Source organism: Cladophialophora immunda, assembly GCF_000835495.1.
Source record: "Cladophialophora immunda strain CBS 83496 unplaced genomic scaffold supercont1.1, whole genome shotgun sequence".
Taxonomy (NCBI): domain Eukaryota; kingdom Fungi; phylum Ascomycota; class Eurotiomycetes; order Chaetothyriales; family Herpotrichiellaceae; genus Cladophialophora; species Cladophialophora immunda.
In genome coordinates, this window is record NW_015622541.1 from 3,339,583 (window position 1) to 3,361,821 (window position 22,239).

Sequence of the window (22,239 nt, forward strand, 5' to 3'; positions counted from 1 at the left end):
GGATAACGCTCAACTCGCAGCTGATACCCTCCGAAGGCACGATCAACGGCAGCAAGGGGCAACACAGATCGGGTAAGCCCCTTCCTGCTCGGCTGAGACCCGAACAATGGCTGTCTGGAAGGGCTCTTCGTTGTCCTCCTTGCAGCGCTGGTGCTTTGACGGGATCAGGAAGCACGCAGTGTTGTTGAGCAACAAGGATTTGTTTCGAGGACGGATCCGTCTCATCGGTACCAATAAGCTTCCGAGGCTGTCGATGCCCTGGTCTGGAGCTCACTGGTTCGATATGAGGACAGATGCAGCTGTTGGACGGATCCTCCAAGTGCGAAATATTATCGGTTGCGATCAAATATCCCGGAGCTGTCATTTGAGCTGTGCCCGAGAAGCGATACGGCTCTGGCTATATGTTCATTTGCGACTGGCGCTTGGTTCCTTACACTTGCACTTGGAGCACGAATCAAGCAGGGAGGGGATTGTGAATGGAAATATAGTATTTGTTTATGAATTTAGAGATTTCGTTGTTGTTGATATGATTTCCGTTGGGGGGTGATGGACATCCCTCTGTACCCAACCATTAAAGATCAAGCCTTTTCCAAATCTCCAGGATATCTGCTCCTTGTTTGCACTGTGACGAAGAGCTCTGTGATTGAGACGCAAACATGTGAACATGCGCATTTGATATGGGTCATATTTGTCCGAGCGGCTTCAATCCAAGCCTTTCACAGGCTCCTCGAGAAGCACAAGCACAGAGGTTTCGGGTCGCCGCACAATGTACGCTTGCTCCATTTATGACAGCATGGACTCAGGATCATGCACGTCCTCTCTTGAAGGCGTCCTTTGTTTGAAGAACTCGGCGCTAGGCACAGGTGAACAGCAACAAACCTCGCGTTGATCAGGCTCGACAAGACTGAACAAGGCTGAAGGGTCGACGACTCCGCTAACTTGAAATGGTCACGCTTGCCGAAATATATCACGTGTGTCTACGTAACGTGTACGTTGTTGATTTTGTCGAAACACCACACATGCATTCTGCAACCTTTGAATCGTCTCTTTCGCTTTCCTGCAGTATCGACTGTAATCCGCCTTCTCTATGTGCCTTCAATACCCTACACCGGCTCAGGCACTCCTACGGCTCTCTTTCTAGTCTTCAGCAGTTGGCTGGTTCCACTCATAGACGATCACTTCAAACATGAGATGAATGCTATCCAAGATGGGCGACAGGCCTGATAAACGGTACGGAGTAGTCCTAGATGCTGGTTCATCTGGGACGAGAGTTTACATATACCGATGGCTCCCTAACTCGGTCGCTCGACTTGATCACACCTCCCTGCATGCTTTACCCGACCTGGAGACAAAGGACAAGTGGACGAAAAAAGTGCACCCGGGAGTGTCAACCTTTGGCGAGACACCCGACTTGGTCGGTCCAGATCATTTAAAACCCCTCCTCGAACACGCCCTCAAATATATCCCTGAAGCTGCAGTCCCTAATACGCCCGTTTTCCTGCTTGCGACGGCCGGCATGCGCCTACTCCCTAATCAACAGCAACAGAGCCTATTGCGAAACATCTGTTCCTATCTAAAATCCGAGACGGAATTCTCAATCCCAGACTGCGATGTCCATGTACAAGTAATATCCGGGGAGACAGAAGGGTTGTATGGGTGGATTGCGGCGAATTATTTGCTTGGGGGATTTGACGAGCCTGAAGACCACGATCATGGCAAGGGACATCATACATACGGCTTTTTAGACATGGGCGGCGCGTCTGCTCAGATTGCTTTCGCGCCGAATGCCACGGAAGCCGAGAAACACGCCAACGATCTCACCCTGCTGCGCCTCCGGACAATCAATGGTGTGCCACAAGAGTACAAGGTGTTTGTCACGACGTGGCTGGGTTTCGGCGCTAACGAGGCACGACGGAGATATGTGGAGGATCTCGAAGAATCATACGCCATCGACGGGATCCTAGAGGTCCCCGACCCATGTTTGCCGACAGGATTGCGAGTAAACTTCGACGGTACCATCATATCAGACGACGGTCCCTCTCTTTCGAATCATTATCTACGGGGAGTCGGGAGATTTGACGAATGCCTCAGACGCACGTTCCCCTTGCTCGAGAAGGATATACCCTGCCCAGACGAACCGTGCCTGGTTCATGGAGTCCACGTTCCCGCCATCGACTTTGAGGTCAATCACTTCATTGGCGTAAGCGAGTACTGGCACACCACGCACGAGATCTTCGAGATGGCGCACAAGGATAAAGCATATGATTTCAATACCTATCAGAAGAGGGTCAAGGAATTCTGCGAGCAAGACTGGTCAGACATCCAGAAGGGTATCGAGGATAAAACGTGGGGCGACAAAGTCGACGAAAAGAACGCGCTGGAAGTGTGTTTCAAGGCTAGTTGGCTGATTAATATGCTTCATGACGGTATCGGGATTCCCAGAGTCGGACTCGAAGACACGGAAGTCTCATCCCACAACGGCACGAAAGAAGTCCTGGAGAGCGCCAAGGGAAAAGGGTTTCTCGATCCTTTCCAAGCTGTGAACAAGATTAAATCCACAGAGGTCAGTTGGACTATGGGCAAGATGCTGTTGTATGCATCTGCAGAAATTCCGCCTGGCTCGGATGGGGATTTGCCTGTTGGCTTCGGCAGCAATGTGCCTGGCATCCCCGAAGACTTTCAGTATCCTGGTGGAGGCTTGCTCCAAGCCGCCCCGGACTACCACGCCGGAGCACCTGCCACCGATCTACAAGGGACCACTGGCGGCGACGACGGAAACAGCCAAAGCATAACCGACCACATTCACGACACACTCTTCAACTCTGACGCCCCACACCGCCTTCCGGGATTCATCTTCTTCCTCCTCATCTTGATCATCGCGGCGTTCTATCTCTGTGGCCGCGAACGACGTTCCAGGATCTACCTGTCCCTCCGACCGTCCTCCCCGACCGCGCCCTCTGCCTTCTCATCCTCGTCGACTCCGAAGTTGAGGACCCCGTTCAAATTTCTCCACGCGCTCCTCGGTCGCCGCAAGGGCGCCTTCCATTTCGACAGAGACCGGGACCTCGAGGACGGAACGTCCCAGCAGCTCTACGACCCGAACGACTTCGAGCTGGACAACATGTCCGACGATGACAGCACGGCCCTCGAACCGGACGTGGCTTTTGCCAAGTCGAGCCCTCCCCGACCGACGTCACAGGGCCGAACCTCGCCTTTTCAGAGCAAGCGGCACGGTTCGGAGAGGTTGAGGCCGAATCCAATCGACCGCGCGGGACTGGTGGTCCGGACAGAGAGTCGCGAGAGCCTGGCCGGCGGGGACGCGGGCGTGAACGGGCGGTCCAAGAGCAGGAACGGGAGTCCGACCAGGATGATATGATGTGGTGAAGCCGAGTCCCTATTTTCCTGCTTGCCTAGAAAAGTTTTCTGTCGGGTTATTGCAGAGGAACAATGAAACATGGAATATTGTAATGCTCTCCACCTCGAAAAGAATCGTGAACGTCTACCCATGTAGGAACCCTCACGAAAAGCGAGCTGAGTGGGCGGGGCCGAGTAGCCACGGCTCGGTATTGTACCTGGTATAGATAGACAGACGATGAAAAGCTAAACAAGGAAGCTCACAGTGTTTTGACTTGTTTGCGTCAAAAGTCATCGCGCCGGCGAAGGGTAAATCCTCCAACTTCAAATTGGTAATACATACATACACACATTACAACAGTACAATGGCGCAGTGGTCCGGTGGTCGGCATATACATACATGGGGAGTAAGAGTAGGAGAAGTAGGGGAAGGAGGAGGAATTGCCATCAATCACCACGAGCGCACTCACTCATCCATCCATCCATCCATCCATCCATCCATCCGTCCGTCCTTAACGTGTCCGAGCGTCATACCATCATCGACCTCAACATGGATCACGTTTGAACCCTCCACCTCCATCGTGAAAATGTAAACATAGCCTGGCTTTCCCCTGAGGTAGTCTGGCATAAGTGGCATGGTCCGTCACAACAGCGTGTTCAAACACGGTCATTCGTCCTCGATTCGACGGTTGTGTGGTACAAACACAACAATCGCGACAAGATGTCAGATCAAGGGTTCGTCGTCCCACTGGCGCCACCCGATCCGGAGCCAGAACCGGGGCCGGAGTCAGTCGCTGTTCCAGACCCAGATCCAGATCCAGATCCCGATGCGTCCCTCTTCTTCAAGCCAATGTTCAACGGGTCCGGTAATCTGAATTCCGGAATGCCCGTCTCCGCCTCGGGCTCCCTGATCGGCCTGAGCAAGCTCGAACCCGTCCCTGCGGTTCGGTACCCCCTATCCCGTCCCACTGATGCTCCGCCTCCAACGTATCTCTCATGCTCTCGGTCGCGCTCGCGTTCTCTCAGCGCGGCATGCTGGGCCGGCAGCGTCGCGGTGACTTCTCTGTAAAATAGATCCAAGCACGCCTTGTCGCCGCAAAAGGCCTCGAGGTCGTCCTTGATCTGTTCGGGAGTGACGTAGTGCGTGAACCCCGACGCAATGAGCGCCCGGCGGGTGCCGAGGACATCGGCCGTGACCTTGGGCGTCGTAGGTGGAGGGGGCAACGCGCCGGAAATTGAGGTGGTGGTGTTGGATGTTGTGGTCTCTGTCCCTGCCAGAGAAAGAGGAGGAGGAGGGACGGGAGTCGATGCCAAGGGTCGAACGAGTGGTGATGCGTAGGGTCCGGCGTGGGGAGATTGGACATTCAATCCAATGATTCCTGAGGCTTGCATGCTCGGCGCAGAATGGGTCGAGGATAATGTTTGTGGACGCAGGAGCATGGAGCTCGAGGCATTGGGTGTAAGATCCTTCTTGCTGGCGTCGAATTTGGAAGACGTGTCTTTCGCAGACGCCTGACGGGAGTTATAGAGCCTGTTTGCGAGGAGGAGGATGTTGCCTTCATCGGTGATCTGGGCGAGGACGACTCCTGAGCGGTGGACGAATTGCGTGTAGCGATAGTCGAGATCCCCCCAGGAATACTTGATCTCAACGTTTTCCGGAAACTCTGAGGGTGCTTCGAGATCGAGGACGAAATTGAACCGCTTCAGTAGTGCCTTTTGGTAGAAGTGAATATCAGGATTGAGGGGCGCTTGCGGTCCAAAGGACACCGCCGTAAAGTACATGGTACTGATCGAGTTGCGGCGGGGAGGCTCGAGAGCAAGCTTGATGTGGTAGGCAGCACGAAATGGCTCGTGCTCTGGGACCTTGAAGGCTTCTGCAATGGGAACTTCGACAAGCTTCAATCCGTACTTCTCGGCTTGCGTGGTCCAGCTGACAATAGCGTCGTCGACCAATTTCGAGGTGACGTTGAACCAGGCTAATTCGAGATGATAGCAGTTCTCCGGGTTGTGGAGTCTGTCGTAATGCAGGTTGACGATTTCGGGTCTGTTGGACCGCCGCCTCGTATCGACATCGATTCGGATCATCTTGCTCAACGTCACAGTTCGTCTTTTCTTGTCTCCCAGCGTTTTCGCCAGTTCAGAAGCTACTTGCGCGTGGTTGGCAAGGTTTGAGCCTGAGCGTGACCTACCAGTGATCAACTCTCGAGTGGGATGCTCGGTCGCAGGGGTGGGCGGAATCGATCGATCCGAGCGTCGGCTCGCGGGAAACCATGACTGCCTCACTTCTGCTCGTTGGGTGCGAAACTCGGGCTTGATGGAATAGAAATAGTTCCCGTCCTTGAAATTGTGCTTGCTGTTGACGTGTTCGAAGAGATTCTCCTTCATGAGGTCATTGCCCAACTCAACGGCCTCCTCCCGAGTATCGATGTCCCTGAAATTGTGCACCAGCCAGTTTGTCAGATCCTCGCCCATGAAGCAACTGTAGTAGAGGCGCAAGTGCCAGCGCCGAGTCTTGATCTCGATCCCGTTTTCGCCTTGCAAGGCTTGGGCTAGCTTCGGGAGACTGAAGGAGTCCCTTTCGAACTGCTCGGCTTCGGGCAGGAGCTGTGTGGTTTGTACTTCGCCAGCCTCTTCAGCCGCGATAAGCTTATCAAGCTCCGTCGCTACCAACTCGGATGGATTGAGAGTTTCGAGATTGATTCTCAATGGATTTCTGTCCTTCCCTTTCATGGTGCTGGGCCGGGTGTGAGCTGGTCTTCTCTCGTCTGGCGGCACATATCGTGCTTTTTGCCACATTTGCGTCAATGCCCGAATACCGCGCAAATGGATCTCTTCTTCGCTTTCTTCAGCTTCGGACAACGTTGGCCTCCAGGAATTGACCGGTGGCGCCACTGGGATGAGGACAAACCTTGCCCGCCAGAATCGAAGAGATGTGACATCTATATCATTTTGCTTCCTGAAGTCAGCCAGGTACCTGTCAGCCGCTTCCCATGGGTACTGCTCAGAAAACCCGTTGAACCGCATATCTCGAATCTTGTATGCTTCTGAGAGAATGGTCCTGATGTTGGGATAGTAGTGGATCTCCTGGGGATAAGGAGGCTGGACACTTGGTGATCTCCGGATATACCTGGTCACCTGGATCCGATTTTTCACCTGAAGGGACAGCTTCTGTATCGTGTTTCCCATCGACATGACAATGAAGGATCCATCAGGGCGCACAAGATTCGGCGTGAAGAACGAAGACGTGTCGCAGGTACCGGGCCCAACAGCTTCGAGCAATGATGGACCGACTACGAGTTGGTAGCCATGTGCAAACCTCAGGGCCAACATCTCGCCAAGGAGTATGTCGCGCGACTCGGTTTCTTCGAGCATCTCGTTAGGATTGGCCAATATGACGTGGTAGTCTTCGGAGTCATAGTCCATCTCAAGCTCATCCTTCGTTGGGAAATCCTCCGTCGTTAGAGGAACCGACGCAGGAGTGCACAGAGACTTCCATTTCACGGTAGCGGCACGTGGTTTCCGAGGATATAGATGTTGCCACCTGCCAAAGAACGACTCTCTTTCAGGATGTCGCTTCAAAGGATTTGATGCGTTGACATTGCGCACATATGGGAGAGTACTTCTGGGGACAGAGCTGGCGACCGACATGCCCAACTGGCTCTCACCCGGCTCCACGCTGTCCGAGTCGTCTGCCCCGTCGCTACCTGAAGAGTGTGACGACTCGCTGTCTGCCACTTTGTTGTATTCGAGTTCATCCTTTGAAGCAGACATATGGCCTTGAACCCGCCGGGTTGTGGAGCTCGATCTTTGAGATCCAGCAAGAATATCATCTTGAACCTTCCGCAACGGGGTATTTATTGAGATTGGTTTTGATGGAGTGTCCTCTAGTCGACCGGATAATCGAGAATTTGACCTCTCCACGGAAGCAGAGTTCTCTTTATGCTTCTCACCGAGCACACTGTTCGTGGACACCGAGCGTATGCTCGCGGCTGACGTTGACACCGTGGGTCGCGAGTGGCCAAGGTTACCGAATGGCGAGTGCGCCTCGACATTGGTAATGTTCACTTCGGTGCTAGCAACAGCACGAATGGGTGGAGCCAGCCCTCTCAAAGAATAGTTAAGCGTCCGGTTGACCTTTGATGCTTCCCGTGGTTTCTTGGTTATTAACAGGGAGCTTGAAGCATCGGCCGAAACCAGAGACGGGAGCTGTGGCCGGAAAGGCGAATTCAGAGACTTGTTGGTGAGCACCTTGGTCAATCCGGATCCCGATTTTGGTGCTTCATTTTCTGGTTGAACCTTACTTGGCTGGGTTGAGGAGGCTGTATCAGTCCTTACCAAACTACTACTTGTTGTCTTCGTGGCTTTGGATTTGGTCTCTGCGGTTGAATGTACTTCAAACAAGAGCGAGTCATATGCGTCCATACGGTCGAATATATCTCCCAACGCTTTGGCATTTATCGATAGCAACCCCTGAGCTATTCGTGTTGGTTCTGGGCCGAGACGGCTCTTGCGTGATAGCGTCGGCGAATGTGACAGACTCCTGCTTCCGGTTGCTCGTCTGCGTTTCGAGCCCGTGCGTTTGTGCGAACCTGTGAGTGGTGCTTGAGTTTCGGTCATGAACGGGATGATCATATCTGCCATGCCAAGCTCCATGAGTCCCATCATTTGTATCTCGTACATCCTCACTCGAGGCAAGAAAGGTCCCTTCTTGCGTTTCGAGGTGCCATCCGCATCTTTCGGTCCATCCTCGAGAAGTCTCATCTCCGCTGGCTCGCCCTCGGCAGACCAGTATGACAGGTCAACCCACTGCGGGATGCCGTAACTCCACCCCTGAGAAGTCTCGTGACTCCGCCCTGAGATAAAGCTCGCAAAGTACTGCGTGCTATTCGTCGCTGCAGATGAAAGTGCCGGGGAGAGCTTGCGAGGCTGGCTCGAATCGAAAAAGCTTGGCCCAGATCCGTACCTGTGCTCAGGGGCAGTGAATTCCTCAACCACCGAAGACAGAGACGATTCCTCAACTCCAGAAGTCCGGTATTTGAACAGAGGTACGGAGTGCAATGGCATCCTGGACAGACAAACTATGTCAATTCCCACACCATTGTTCGTCAAATTCTGCGACGTTAGGTTCAACAAATCCCGGTTGACTTCGAAAACGCCAGTCCCAGCTGTGACGACCACGATCGAGACACCAGTTCGAATCAGGTCTCGATCCTCGAAGTCATGAGCGAACTGAGTGCTGGCAATATTAATAGCTTCCAGTATATTTCCCTTGAGTGCAGCGCTCGGCCTGCCAGCAATGCGCGTCGGCGGCTCCTTGGTGTCTTCTGATATTATTTCCTTGGTGCTCGAAGTGTGTAGGGAGATATCCCTCAAAAAGACACGAAAGTCCTTTTTAAGCTCATCCAAAATTGTTGTCCATTGCGCACTGGCCATATCTGTGACGACCACCCTGTAGAAGTCCTGGTATTGGCGAGCCGTCATGTTGGGCGATCCTGACATTGGAGCCGTTTCTAGTCTTCTATCTTTGTTCCGCGCGAGTTCAAAGCGGTCATACTCCAGGCGCCCAAAAAGAACGATGCTGACAAGGTGCCGAACATCCAGATCGGTCCATCTTTTGAAAAGTTCGGGAAGGAAACCATTAATGACTCGATTGAACATGATCTCACCATTGCCCTCGGAATCGAAATCCCACATTTCGCTGGACATCTGTATAAAGAGCACGTACCGCGCCGCTTCGCTGCGGAAGACTGGGATCGTGGTCCCGGCAAAAAAAGCAGTAGGCGCCTTGTGATTTCGAACATGGATGGACTTGACTGTGAGCTTGATGCTCCCCAAGTACGTGATCTTCTGCCCAACGTAAACTGTCGTCTCGGCCAGCTCTTGCCCAACGAGCCGCCACATGTCCGACCTTGCGAGGTATGTATCCCTGAAGCTGAATTCCACATGGGATGCCGTTGATTCCTCGAAGGAAGCAGGAAATATGTAGACATGCGAGCGCGGTCTAAATCCGAACGCTGTCGCGATGTTACTCTTGATCGAGACTTGCAGGTTGGCCTGCTTTGCCTTGAACTCAGAGGACGCGAACTTGGCAATACAGAGGTAGTAATCATCCCTGCCAGATATATCACCAGTCTCAATCAAAGAGCCCGTGTTGCGCCTGGAGTCAGTCTGTTCACTGTTGGGCGACTGAAAGTCTCGGACGTCTGAAGCCTCGGTAGCTGGAAAGATCTTGATCAAGCCGCCTTCCTGTATATCCGAGCCTGCTAGGATGGCTTCATTGATGAGAACGTGTTCGGATGAGAATGCGTCGTCATGTACCCAAAGCGATGCGCGAACTGAGACGGTATCTGAGCTATTCTGGGCACCAGGAGGCAAGCCTGTCTGAGATCCCCCAGTGGCTCGGACCGTGGAACCACTGCTGGTTCTCCGATGCAATGCAGTCTGATTCATATCGGAGGCTAAGGTGATGGCGTGGCTCTAGGAATTGTGGGCTCTCAAGCTGTTGTCTTCATCTCCCAAATCGAGTTGCCAGCTCCGGCGAGATGGCCCACTCATCCTCCACAAACACAGGCGCAAACGCATTGGAACTTGTGGGCATATGGCCTGTTGTCAGCGCAGAAAGGGGTTGCGTGGTCGATTTTCTCTATATGTCCTGATCAAATGCTGTGAGGTATTGGCGAAGAACAAGATGGAACCTTGATCCGACGTCGAGAGACGGGAAACTGTGCCAAGACAAGCAGCCGGTTCAGGGACAATAATGATGCCGCCCTAATTCTACCTGCTTGATCACTAAAGCGGCAAGACGAGCCATTGGGAGAAAAGACCTACCAACAGTAACTATACAGAGTCCTCAAGCAGTGCATCAGGTCACGCAACGAAACGAACCCTATAGCGAAGCGGCTCTCACGATGGAATTACTTCAATACTCCGTCCTCCCAAGATGGCGGACCCTATTTACCAACACCCTACTCTCGTCATGTACGAGAGGGCTAAAGCTCTGATTGCCGCTAAGAAGGTCTAGAAGCGTCGGTCGACAAGTGGACGAAGAAATCATGCTTCATGTCAACTTCCTTCCCATCCTTTCGCAATGGATAGAATCTCTATCTCTACACTACCGAGCCGCAGCAGATCCGAAGTGCTGCGAACGGGACCAGAAGAACAATGCAGGAGTCTTGAACAACCACAGAAGGAATCTGAAGCGCTTTGCAAGGCTTGCGAAGCCCTCGACTTTGATGTTCTCTTTGGACAACGAAGAATTCGAACCTTTGATGAACCCAGTTCCTATAAGGATTTAAGGGTTCATGTCAACAATGTCGGGGCTATTCTGCGGAATAGAGGCTGCAGCTTTTGCAAATTGCTAAGATTTGTGATATTTGAGCCCAACCCATTCCTCCCAAGAGAGAATGGCGATTTGATTTGTCGGAGGGGAAAATGTCCTCCAGAACCCATCGATTGGAACCTCATCGATTGCTACCTTGTCCCTTTCCACACACAACTCATCAATAGGAGTGGAAGCTTCAGCCGCGAGGCTGCTGAGAAGTATGCCACATGCCTATGGCTCAATTTGATTCACCCGACGAAGCCTAAGCTATTCGAGCACTACATTCTGCACAAAGGTCCCAAGAAATCAGGCTGTGTCGGAGAAAGAACATGTTACTTGAAGTTGAATTTCGACGAGACAAACGTCGATATCCTCAAAGAACGACCTCTGCTGAACGGAGCCAAGGCCCACGAGAACGGACCGAATTTTGACGTGATTAGGAAATGGCTTCATATCTGTCAGAAGGGTCACGCCGACACGTGTAACAAACGGGAAGGTACCTATTCTAGGGAGATGCTCCATTCTTTCCGTGTCGTCGACGTCGAAAGCCGGAGGATAGTGCATGCAGATCTCGCGAAAGACAACTACGCGGCATTGAGCTACGTCTGGGGCGCTGACCATCATGAATATACGAATCACCTATTCGACCTTGAAAAAACAGGCGAGCCTCCTGAATCCACGAACCCTGATTGGTTCTGTTTTCCCACCAAACTTCCCAGGACCGTAGAAGACGCGCTGGTTGTCTGCAAGGAGATTGGCGTCGAGTACCTTTGGGTTGACCTGTTCTGTATCGACCAGCAGAATGCACAAGATAAGGCCATCCAGATCGAGAACATGGGATACATTTATTCCAATGCCGTAGTCACCATTGTGGCGGCGAGTGGTGGGAATTGCAACAGCGGACTAAGCGGCTTGCGAGGGCGTTTTCACTCCGAGCAGCCTCCCTTCAGACGTCAAGCTCTGGAGAAGGTCAAAGGCCGCAACATCACAACCACCCTGTCAGCAGATATGTCGAGGATGCTGGGCGAAAAGGTAGCTTGGTCGAAGAGAGGCTGGACGTTCCAAGAAGGGATGCTGTCGAGAAGGTGCCTGGTCTTCGCCGACGAAGACGCCATCATGCTCTGCCGCAACGGTTCCTTTCGAGACTCATGCAATATTGGCACGGCAGCTGGCGGCGACTTGGGCGACAAGATCGCTTTCCCGCAGGACCAGAAAACAACATTGAATCTCTACATCTGTAGCTCCGTCCACTGGGAAGCCGCGTTTTCCATGCTTTACTATGGGCATTGTGTCTTTCAACTGACCATGAGACAATTTACCAGGGAGAACGACATCCTCAATGCCTTCCAAGGGTACCTGAGGATCGTGCAGGAAGCCTCGCAGATGGAGTTCACCTTTGCGTTGCCAAAACAGCAAATCTTGGACGGTCTTTGTTGGGTGTCCCTGATCCCCATGGAGCATTCCCGGCTGGCCGAGTTTCCTTCGTGGAGCTGGATAGCCTGGCGGTCGTCGTCTTTGTCGTCGTCGTCGAACACCTCGAACGAAACGGAGCATGAGGACGAGGCAAATGCCTGCGGGATGCTCCGACTGTTCTACCCGTTCGTCACATTCCCCATGAAAACGTCGCGTGCGCGCGAAGAACTGCAGGCTCTCATACCGGGCTACCGACACCTGGACTGCAAAATCGTGAAAGTGATCCAAGATAAAGGGCCGCACTCGGAAGTCACGCCCAAGGGCCTCGTCCTGCAGTACGGCGCCAACGTCTCCTTCGAGCCCGGGACGGACGACCGCGTGCTCGTGCTGGAGTCGGAGGTGGCCTCGTTCCGCTTCGGCATCGTGGACGCCGGCCCAGCATGTCCGTGGCCCCGGGTCTGCATCGTGACCACGGACGGCCGCCGGTATCCCCAGTGGTGCTCCGATCTCGATGTGGCCACGCTCGCGAAGCCCGCGGATCCCACGTATGCATCGTGGTCGTGGGCCTTCGAGCAGCCGGTCCAATGCGTCTTGCTTAAGTACTGGCAGACCGCCACGGCAACTGAGCAATCGTACATCCGCATCCTGGCCATGCCCTTGGACAATAGGGCCGGGACTCGCGAGGTGCGGCGCACGTGCGCGCTGTTCTTGCTCCCCCTTCCCGTCTGGGAGTCTGGGGAGCCCCGGTTGAAGACCATATACTTGGCTTGATGGCAGCCCGGGCTCGTTGGCCAACGAGGCATTAGGGTTTGCAAGGGGCTAAAGACCAGGCTGGGGCAGCAAAGGTATCGAAAGCGAACCGAACAAGTCTAATTGTAGGTGACTATTGATTGTTACAATCACCTTCGTATAGTTGTTGGTACGTCTAGATTCTAAGACGCTAATAATACATGCGCTCTAAAGGGTATCGTCGCTGTGGGCAGGGGAAGATCGTCACTCATCATATGTCCATCCCTGGCATCCCTCCAGTACTCCTACCACACACTCCTCGTCTCGACATTGAGGAGCCACCTCTTCACTCCCTCACGTAACACATTATCCTGCTTCATTTCCTGATTCAAAGCATCACCGTTGATCTTGACGTGGCCACCAGCGTCTCGTCCTCTGCTATACTTGGACAAATCATCATTGACACTCTTCACCACCTCCTCGAGAGCACCCACCACTACTTGTCGACAATCTGACTGCGACAACGGGGTTGTGCGAGACCAGTCCCTTAGCTTGCCGGGGCCCGAGATCTCCAATGGCAGCGACTTCACGGAAGATGTAGTGGCGGCAGACACAGTTCGAGAGTGTGTCCTGGTTGGAGCTACCGACTTCTGTTTTCCCGGCTCTGTCTCGTTCAGAACACGTTCGACTGCATCAGTCAGTGTTGTATCGAAGTCCATAACTATCTCACTGTCAAACTGTTCCAACTGAGTCACTGACTCTGGCTGGACATTGGATGATGCCCCAGGAATTCCCGAGTTGTTTTCTGTTCTTGACTGGCTCTGCGCGCCTGTGGCAGGATCGCTTCCAGTTCCCCGTTTTGCCAATCGCTTTAAAGTCAGACGTTGAATGGTAAAGTTCCGCAGGTCGGCAAGTAATGTGGTGCAAACGGTAACCCACTGTTCCGTCCCGTCTTGCGCGTCTGATGGCGAAATGGATATGTCATCAGAAGGGGTCGGCTCTCTTGACATGCTTTGCCTGATCTCGTCTTGAAGCTCGGTATACGGCTTGACCCCCTGTAGGATAAAGTCTTCATGAAATCGTTTTAGATAACCTGCAACGTTTGAGGTTTTCGATCCTGTCAAATCGGTGTGACGCGAGTGCGAGCTGTACGTCGAGCCCGCTTCATCCACACTTGCAAAAGACGGCGAACGATGATGCAGCCATGATGGGGGAGAAGAGCCTTTCCCTTCGTTCCAGCCTATAAAACCAGGAATGTTGATATCCACATCAACAACTCCATCCCTCTCGTCCACTGTGAGTCGTGGGGGGTGTACTTCGCTCGGGAATGTTGATGGTCTATACGCGCTTGCGAGATCATCGTCTTGGCCTAGGATTTTACTCTTTCGCAGGCGCCCGGCTTCATCAACCATGGCTTCCAGTGGGCTTGGCCGTCTGCCATGGATTGGGACTGATCTGGGAGCAAGTCTGCGACGATCGCTCAGGCTCCCGGAGCCAGGCGAACTTGTGATTTCATTCGTTGAAGCGGTGGAATCTTGTCTTCTGTTCCACAGACCAGAAACGTTGCTGATCAACGAGCCCCAATTCATACTCGATTGATGGGACTGTGATTGACTCACGCTGTCGCGCCTCAGAATTCGAGCAAGGTCAGCGCTAGCACCAGTCTCTTCACCGTCCATGACTGCACCTTCCGGAAAGTAGCTGTCATCGGCCTTTGTCGCAAAGTGCGGTACAGGTGTGCCCATACCGGGTGTAGCTGTCGAACTAGTGGCATTTGTCTTGTGGAGGGCACCGCCATTATCCGCCGGAGAAAACACGGGCGTATGTCTCATGCCTAGGGTGAGCTCAGCATTGGTGAATCTCGACCGAGAACTCCTGCGGAAGGCTTTAGCAATGCCACTGGCGCTCTCGGTCGATGAGACGCTACTGGACAACCCAGCACCATCGCGGCGACAAAACATGGCGTTTCCGTCTCGGGACTTGTTATGAGCATGACGACGAAGGGATCCTTCGTTGAGGATCCTTTTGACTGGCGAAGAGGAGTTGATATCGGGCGTGAGCAGAGGCGACATGACCTCCGTAGGGAACTTCGTGATTGCGCTGCGCGGCAAGAATGAGGCCAGTAAAAAGATGATGCGGCGAGCCATTGATCGGTTTTCGCAGACTATGACTGTCCGAGACGCAACGTTGTTAGGTTGAGATTTCCCCTTATTCAAAGTCCTGAATTGTCTTCGGTACCACTCTGGCCCTAACCTTTCAAGCCATTCAGTATGGTTTCCGAGAAAAGCAGTCAAGAGGTTGAAAAGAAAGAAGTTTTGCTGTTTATTTCCGCATACTCGGACAAGATACCGTGCTTCGTCGAGCCAATGGCCTCCGTTGTCAAGCCCTAGGCCAGTAAGAACCCGCGGAATACGCAGTGCGTAGGAAACTCTCCATAACGTATGCCTCACTGCGCGTTGCAGCTCGGACACCTGCACCAATCTGTTGGGAGACCGAAGATAGACGTTACGCTGGTTCGTACGTTGCTCCGACGGACCTTTTGGTGCCTTTGCAGCGGAAGTGATCAGCGCCAGATTCACTTCCTGCAAAAGCTCGCCAATCTCGGAACGCGCTAGAATCTCAACAACCGTAAGGCTCCTCAGAATAACTTCCCAGTTTCTGACAATGATATCAATGCCACGATCAGTCAGCTGGCTGGAAGCCTCGTCGGACCACAAGTGCTCGGGAATGGCATTCAGGAATGTCCAGGAAGAAAAGGAGCCTGATCCATAGGAATTTGGGGTCGATGACGGCGTAAACGAGGCTCTTGATGATGGGCGGGCTGATGAAGTGTTTGGACGCACGTCGCCAGGGCGCGGCAAGTAGAATAGCAAGCCGATGGCAAAGACTGGGGTCTTTTTCTCTACGAGTTTCGGCTTCTTGCTTTGCAGCGGCGAGCCCATCTGGTGTTCAGGACCATGAGAAAGCGGATTGATTGAGTTGGCATGTTCAGCAGAAGACCTTCGGCGCTGCCTTAGATCATCCTGGGCCTCAGGAAGCGTAACCGAAAACATGCGAGTGACCAGAACGGCGTCCCGCGGTTCCGGCTCGGATTCCTTTGAAGGGTTGTTTTGACCCTGGTTGTTGACAGTAGTCGTAGCAGTCCTCGCTCGCAAGAGGGGAGCACGAGAAGGCGCCATGCCGGGTAAGTTTGAAGATGGCGCCCGTGAACTTAGGTCGCTTGCAGGACTTCGATCGCCCGGTAGGAAGTGTAATTTTGTACTGGATCCAGACTTCGTAGCACTGCTGACGCCAAACATACAATCTAGAACGTTGCCGAGGTGGTCCGTGGGCTCCGACTCCTTATGAGGGCGTGCCCAAGATGCCGACACTCCTGAAATAGTAGAACTTCGATTCCTCACATGTCCCAGGATGGGAATCCCAGAGCCTGCACGGTGAGATGTTCCGGCGGCGGCAGGAGAGGGGACGTTTGTCCGTTGGCACAAGTTGGGCTCCTTGGACTCGACATATTGGGTGTCAAAGAGTAGCAGAGGGCGGTCGTTCGTTCCGAAGGCATCTTGGGCGACAATCAACCTCAAGTCCTTGGACTCGTTCAACTCCAGTCCAATTCGATCATCGAAGGGCGAGACACGGGCCGTAGGAGAGCCATATGGAGTAGTCGGTGGTGACAGAGATCCACCACGTCCATCCGCATGCAGTTCTGGCCAGAGCAGACTGCGGGTGTGTGTTTCTTCCGTAGCACTCTCAAGCTGGCTACCTCTGGCGTAGCCTTGAATCAATCTCCCCAGCATCTCAATACAATGTTTAGAGACTCAAGTTTGCGGTAAAGGCTCATTCCACGAAGTTCAAGGCGCGGTGGTGGACTGAACCGGATGACGGGATATCGAGTGGGCGCGCAGGACAGGGTTCGGAGAGGGAAGGGCGAGAACGGGACGACCTAGACGCAGACATTGAGACATGTTGTGAGTCGCAGAGGTCGACCGCGCTTGAGGACGGTGTGCAAAGGCGAGGGACAGCAAGGCAGAACAGTGCTTGCTGATGTAGGAGCCTGAAGGTTGTTGAACTGTCTGCGTTTGGGCTTCGGCATTCCGTTCTCGCCGTCTTCAATTTGGAGAAAGGGGACGAAGGGGGACGAAGGGGGACGAAGGGCACCAAAGCAGCGTCATCTCCAACTTACGGTGAGCAACTGCGCACTAGCCATATCCGGCAATCCGCTAAACCGACATCATCAATTCCTAAATCTTCCATCCGGCTTCCTCCTGCCCACACTCTACAACTTCAATGCCCGACACCAGCCTTCTTTGGCACCCAGATGCTCGCATACTGATGACCTGGTCACCTACAAGGGTCGTGTGGATACATACGCTGGCGAATGCGTCTTCCTATCTCGTGCTAATCTAAGCAAAAGGGGCAGTTCGACAGAACACCTCGACTACAGCTTCTCCAGCCCACGAGACTCGGGCTCCTCTGCATCAGCCTCCAGATTGACCACCCTGCTAGAGGGAAGACTACAGGATGGAGGAAATCGCGTACACCAGAAGAGTTGTATCCTGCGATGAAGACACCGGAAGCTCGCCTGGTCCAGTCCAGCCTGAAGTAGCGATGGTCACCACGGGCACCCGCCATCCAACTCATTGGCAAGCTCTCAGTGTTTGAGAACCTTTACCTCTTCATCTGTACCTCAGATCGACGTCTACCTGTGTACTCAAGGCTGTCACCTGCGTGAACACCACGACGCCCACCTCTCTTTTGTTCCAGTCTCATCCTCAGGTTTGTTTTCTATTACTCGACTGCTCTTGGTGTAACTTAACTGCGCCTGCCTTGGAACCCACATGCGTTGTCACCGTTGCTTCACTCTACGATTGGAGGCAGCTGAAGCCTTGCCAGGCCTTTCTCTGGCTATAAGTACTTTTCTTCACATCTGTCGTCAGTCCAACAGGTTTTTTTTTTTTTTTTTTCCCACGTCTCTTTCTTCTTCATGTCTTCCATATCTGCCAATCTTTCATCCTTATCTGTGTTCTGAACCCGCCTATCTCTTTTCTATTTGTTTCTTCCCGCATTTGGCGTTTCTGCAGAAGATCTTATTCTACGCAAAGCTCACCCAACGCGGTACCTCACGACTCGCTCAGAGCAGCATGCCTCACTTGGCTGGCTTCTCTGTCACTCCGGCGAATGACGTTGTTGATCTCACCAACGACTCAGATGACAACTCGTTACCCGAGATTCAAGCGGTCGTACCAGTCGTCCCATTGATCAAACACGAACAAGATGAGCAACACAATGAGGTTGCCCATCACAACAGCGACCTTAATAATACCGCGTTTGTAGAGCCTGTCATCGAGACGACTGATGATGAGCTTGTTGAGCCCAAAGACGACCACAAGGACGTCAGAGGCAGCGAGGCAAATGACGAAACGATCGATGTCAAGCCGGTTGAGCTCAACCGCAAACCAGCATCAATCGCCCAAAAACAGTCTAGCAATGGAACAATCGGTATGCCACTTGCTCAGTCCACTGAGAAAATGAAAACAGCCCATTTCAGCCTCAAGAGCGAGCAGATTGGTGTCAATTTAGTTGATACCTTGGATCTCGGTCCAATTGCACACTTCGACGCCGCCCATCTCCACGCCGCACCTACAGCGCCGACCGATCCTTTTGACGACTACCCTCCCAAGGAACCCCTAGAAACGTTGGATTTCGGGGGACTGCCGGAGCTTTTCCCGCTACCAGACGAGGACTTGGACATGCATGGTCTCGAAGCTCTTCGGCAGTATAACCAGAATAAGAGCGACTTCAATGATGATTGTAGTGTCGTCAAGGAATCTGCTCGGAACTACGCAGAGCAGTCAAACATGGCGGTGGTAGAAAAGACAGACGAGATGGATTGGAATGCTGTCCTCGACGAGGATTCTTCAGCGGCGAATGAATCCGCCGCCGCCGCTTTTGCAGTTCGAAAGAAAGAGCACGAGAGAAAGGCAGAGGAAGGCTTAAACACTACAGAAGACAATATTCGATTCGCTGCGGATGAGGTGGCTGAGCATAGGCGCCTCCGGGACATTGCCAGGAGCAAAATGGTCGTGAAAGAAACTCCAGAGCAGAATGGCATACCGGCTGGTTATGAGGAGGCAGATTCACTCTTTGTTCCGGAGGTCCCTGAATTGCCGGGTTCTAAGCCCAAAAAGAGAGCAGCGCCAAAATCTCGCAACTATCTCTCCAAGAAGGAATTGCAAGATGCTATCTCTGCTGGCATCGATGCCGGATTTGGGGAGGGTCGAAAGCCAAAGCGAAAGGCAGCAACAGACAGCGAAGATCGGCAGCCCAAAAAGAAACGAGAAACAAAAAAGGACGGCGGCCCCCCAAAGTCGGTGCAGAGAAGAGGTCGGAAGCAGCGGCCCAATCTGAGCAATATCCAAAGTCTCGGACGAATCAACATTGTGGACGCTGCCCAAGCCAACGCTTCAAGACCTGACATGCCCACTTTCACGTCCTCGAACAAAGCCAAGGCACTTCAAGAATTAATTGCCAGTATCCCGTCAGCCGAGCGAGGCACTGCCAGTTCCGACCGGGCAGCCGTTTTGGAAGCAACCAAGAAATTCAATGGGCGTAGAGCCATCAGATCAGACAACCACGGAGGATGGAGGCTTCGAGGCATGGAGTCTTCACTCTACAACCATCAGCTTCTCGGTGCTGCCTTCATGCGGGAGCGCGAAACTGGAGACTTGAAACCCAAGGGTGGCCTTGTGTGTGATGAAATGGGCTTTGGTAAAACCATACAGATGATGTGAGTGACGTTCTTGTTTTCCCTCGGGCAGGGGCTGGTGTGGCTTGCCGTTACTGACTTGAGCAGTGCGAATATTCTTGATGGCAAGGCGGACGAAGGAAGTGCTGTCAAGACCACTTTGATCATCGCACCACCCGCACTCCTCAACCAATGGATGCAAGAAATGGACAAGCATGTGAGCGGGAGTGCCCTGGGTCGCATTCTCCGTTACCACTCTGGTTCTCGTCTTCACAGTAACAACATCGTGGCGGATTTGACGGCTTATGATGTGATTCTGACGACTTATAGTGAGGTCCAGAAGAGCTATCCTCTGGCAGAGCCGCCCAAACATCTCGCGTCCGACGACAGAAAGAATGAGTGGTGGAAGAACTACTTCCTCAACAACGTCGGGCCTCTTCATCAAATCAAATTTCACCGCATCGTCCTGGATGAAGCTCATCATATCAAGAGCCACACATCCAAGACCTCGATTGCTGTGCGCGCGCTCACGGGCAACTACAGATGGTGCATTACGGGAACTCCTATCTTGAACTACATTGAGGAGCTCTTTTCTTACTTCTCGTTCCTGAAAGTTCCCCATACTGGCGACTACGGGACATTTTGCCACAATTACTGCAATAATCGTGTCAATAAAGAACCGGTGCATATGGGCAGAATTCACAACATCTTGAGGGCGATCATGCTCCGGAGGACTCACGTGGACACTCTTTTCAATGCTCCCATCGTCAAACTCCCTGGAATTACGCACAATACTGTGACGGTCGAATTCAACCCGGTGGAGAGGAATATCTACAACATGGTCAAGTCAAGATACATCCAGCAGATCAATACGTACTCGAAGTCTGGCACTCTGAATTCGAACTACAGCAACATTCTAGGAATGCTAGTGCGGCTCAGAATGCTCTGTTCACACATCATGCTCTGTCAAGACGTTATGAAACGGATGTTCGTCGCAGCGGATATCGAGGCTTTGTGGAGACTGACGGCCAAAGAAGTGCAGGCTTCTCAAGACACCGCTTCAATGAACATGATGAAAGCTCTGAGGAAGATGCTGGCAGCCAATGAGAACACACTCAAGACATGTCAGACCAAGGAGCTTGAAGCGACCCATTGCAAAACCCCAGATATCGAAGGTGACGCGAACATGGAAACCGGCTCCACGTATGGGCTTTCCTTCAAGTTCAGAAAGTTCCTTCGCTCGCTGACCACATCCGAGACTTGGACCGAAGTGCATCTTCGCTCAGTCTGTGCCAAATGCCGCCTTCCACCTGACGAGCCGGTATGCACCTCATGCTTTCATGTGTATTGCCAAGAGTGCATCATTGCTATGCACGAGGAGCGAAAAGCTAGTGGGGAAGAGAAGACAGCCTGTCTCGAATGCCAGACTTTATTCGAGGAGACATCTCCTTGTGCCGGTCTGAAAGAGCTAGGCTTCAACACTCGGGAGATGGCGGCAAAAGTTGAAAAGAAGAAAAAGAAGATGGCAAGGCTCACACAGAAGGCCAAAGGAATGAGAAGTGCCAGTCTCAATCGCGGCAGCACTGTTTCCGAGGAAAACAGCGAGGACGATGAGGAAGAAGACCAGGACTGGCTGGAACTCGGCGGTGCATTACTACCCTCTGCCAAACTCGCGGCGACGAAAGCTGCTATCCTCAATTGGAAGGAGCAATACCAGGGGCAGAAGATCATCGTCTACACTCAGTTCCTCGGCCTTGGTCAGATTTTCAGCAATGTTTGCTCTGCGGAGGGATGGGGCCATGTACTTTTCAACGGCAAAATGACCATCGAGGCGCGAGAACGGGCAATCGACAAATTCCGGGACGATCCCAATATCTTCATCATGATTTGCTCCCTGAAGGCCGGTGGCGTCGGCTTGAACTTGAGCATGGCGAGCAAGGTTATCATACTGGATCTGTGGTTCAACTCTTCCATCGAAGCTCAAGCATACTGCCGCGCCTTCCGCATCGGGCAAGAAAAGCGTGTCGACGTTCTGCGCTTTGTGGTCAAGGATTCCATCGACGAGGATCTCATCAAGATGCAAGATCGTAAGGATGTCGAGGTCACGAGTGCGATTGGGCCGGACAGTATGGGGAAACGCGCCACCATCCAGCAGTTGCTCGAGTTGTTTGGCGAGGTGAAGGAGCAGGGACAGAATGAGTTCATCTTGGTGGAAGACGAGAACGAGGGCAAGGGTGACGAAGACGACGACGACGATGTCGACCTTACCAATAGGCTTCCCCCTCGCCCATTCTGAGGAATTTGCGGTTCCATGCCCTGGTCTGGCTCATTTTCGCCTCACGTCATCCTCGGTGAACAGCACGGAGTGTCTCACCAGCTATACATTTGCCACGACTGTTCCACGGGGGCACAACAACACGGCGCCATCGGAACCTCACAAAACGAACTGTCAAGATTCCGAGCTGAATGACCACAGGCACCAATTTGTCTCGATCATTAGAACCTGGACAAATTATCACGACTCCCCTCTTTCAACCAGAAAAAAGAAGACCTGAGCAGAAACCATAAAAAAAGATCGAGTATTTTCAAGCCAAGGAGGGAGAGCGGTTCAGAGAAGAAGAGAACAAAACAGAACAGAACATACCTGCAGCACCACGCCAAAATACAATGGGTTTGGTAGAGA

General features: G+C 52.8%; 4 protein-coding genes across 4 annotated transcripts; 2 read left to right on the forward strand and 2 right to left on the reverse strand.

Moving 5' to 3' along the window:
- Nucleotides 1-1,014: 1,014 nt before the first annotated feature.
- Nucleotides 1,015-3,806, forward strand: PV07_00958 (uncharacterized protein). The gene has a single exon (XM_016387451.1). It carries the CDS (start codon nucleotides 1,196-1,198, stop codon nucleotides 3,374-3,376), a length of 2,181 nt encoding a protein of 726 aa, XP_016254379.1. The 5' UTR covers nucleotides 1,015-1,195; the 3' UTR covers nucleotides 3,377-3,806.
- A 28-nt stretch (nucleotides 3,807-3,834) lies between these two features.
- Nucleotides 3,835-10,008, reverse strand: PV07_00959 (uncharacterized protein). The gene has a single exon (XM_016387452.1). The coding sequence runs from the start codon at nucleotides 9,802-9,804 to the stop codon at nucleotides 4,084-4,086; it is 5,721 nt and encodes a 1,906-aa protein (XP_016254380.1). The 5' UTR covers nucleotides 9,805-10,008; the 3' UTR covers nucleotides 3,835-4,083.
- A 214-nt stretch (nucleotides 10,009-10,222) lies between these two features.
- On the forward strand, nucleotides 10,223-12,967 carry PV07_00960 (uncharacterized protein). Its single transcript, XM_016387453.1, has one exon. It carries the CDS (start codon nucleotides 10,442-10,444, stop codon nucleotides 12,857-12,859), a length of 2,418 nt encoding a protein of 805 aa, XP_016254381.1. The 5' UTR covers nucleotides 10,223-10,441; the 3' UTR covers nucleotides 12,860-12,967.
- PV07_00961 (uncharacterized protein) lies at nucleotides 12,938-16,936 on the reverse strand. Its single transcript, XM_016387454.1, has one exon. It carries the CDS (start codon nucleotides 16,606-16,608, stop codon nucleotides 13,123-13,125), a length of 3,486 nt encoding a protein of 1,161 aa, XP_016254382.1. The 5' UTR covers nucleotides 16,609-16,936; the 3' UTR covers nucleotides 12,938-13,122.
- Between the last annotated feature and the right edge of the window lie 5,303 nt (nucleotides 16,937-22,239).

Coding starts and splice junctions, on each gene's coding strand:
- PV07_00958 (XM_016387451.1), top strand. CDS start 1,196: ATGCTATCCAAGATGGGCGACAGGCCTGATAAACGGTACGGAGTAGTC.
- PV07_00959 (XM_016387452.1), bottom strand. CDS start 9,804: ATGAATCAGACTGCATTGCATCGGAGAACCAGCAGTGGTTCCACGGTC.
- PV07_00960 (XM_016387453.1), top strand. CDS start 10,442: ATGGATAGAATCTCTATCTCTACACTACCGAGCCGCAGCAGATCCGAA.
- PV07_00961 (XM_016387454.1), bottom strand. CDS start 16,608: ATGCTGGGGAGATTGATTCAAGGCTACGCCAGAGGTAGCCAGCTTGAG.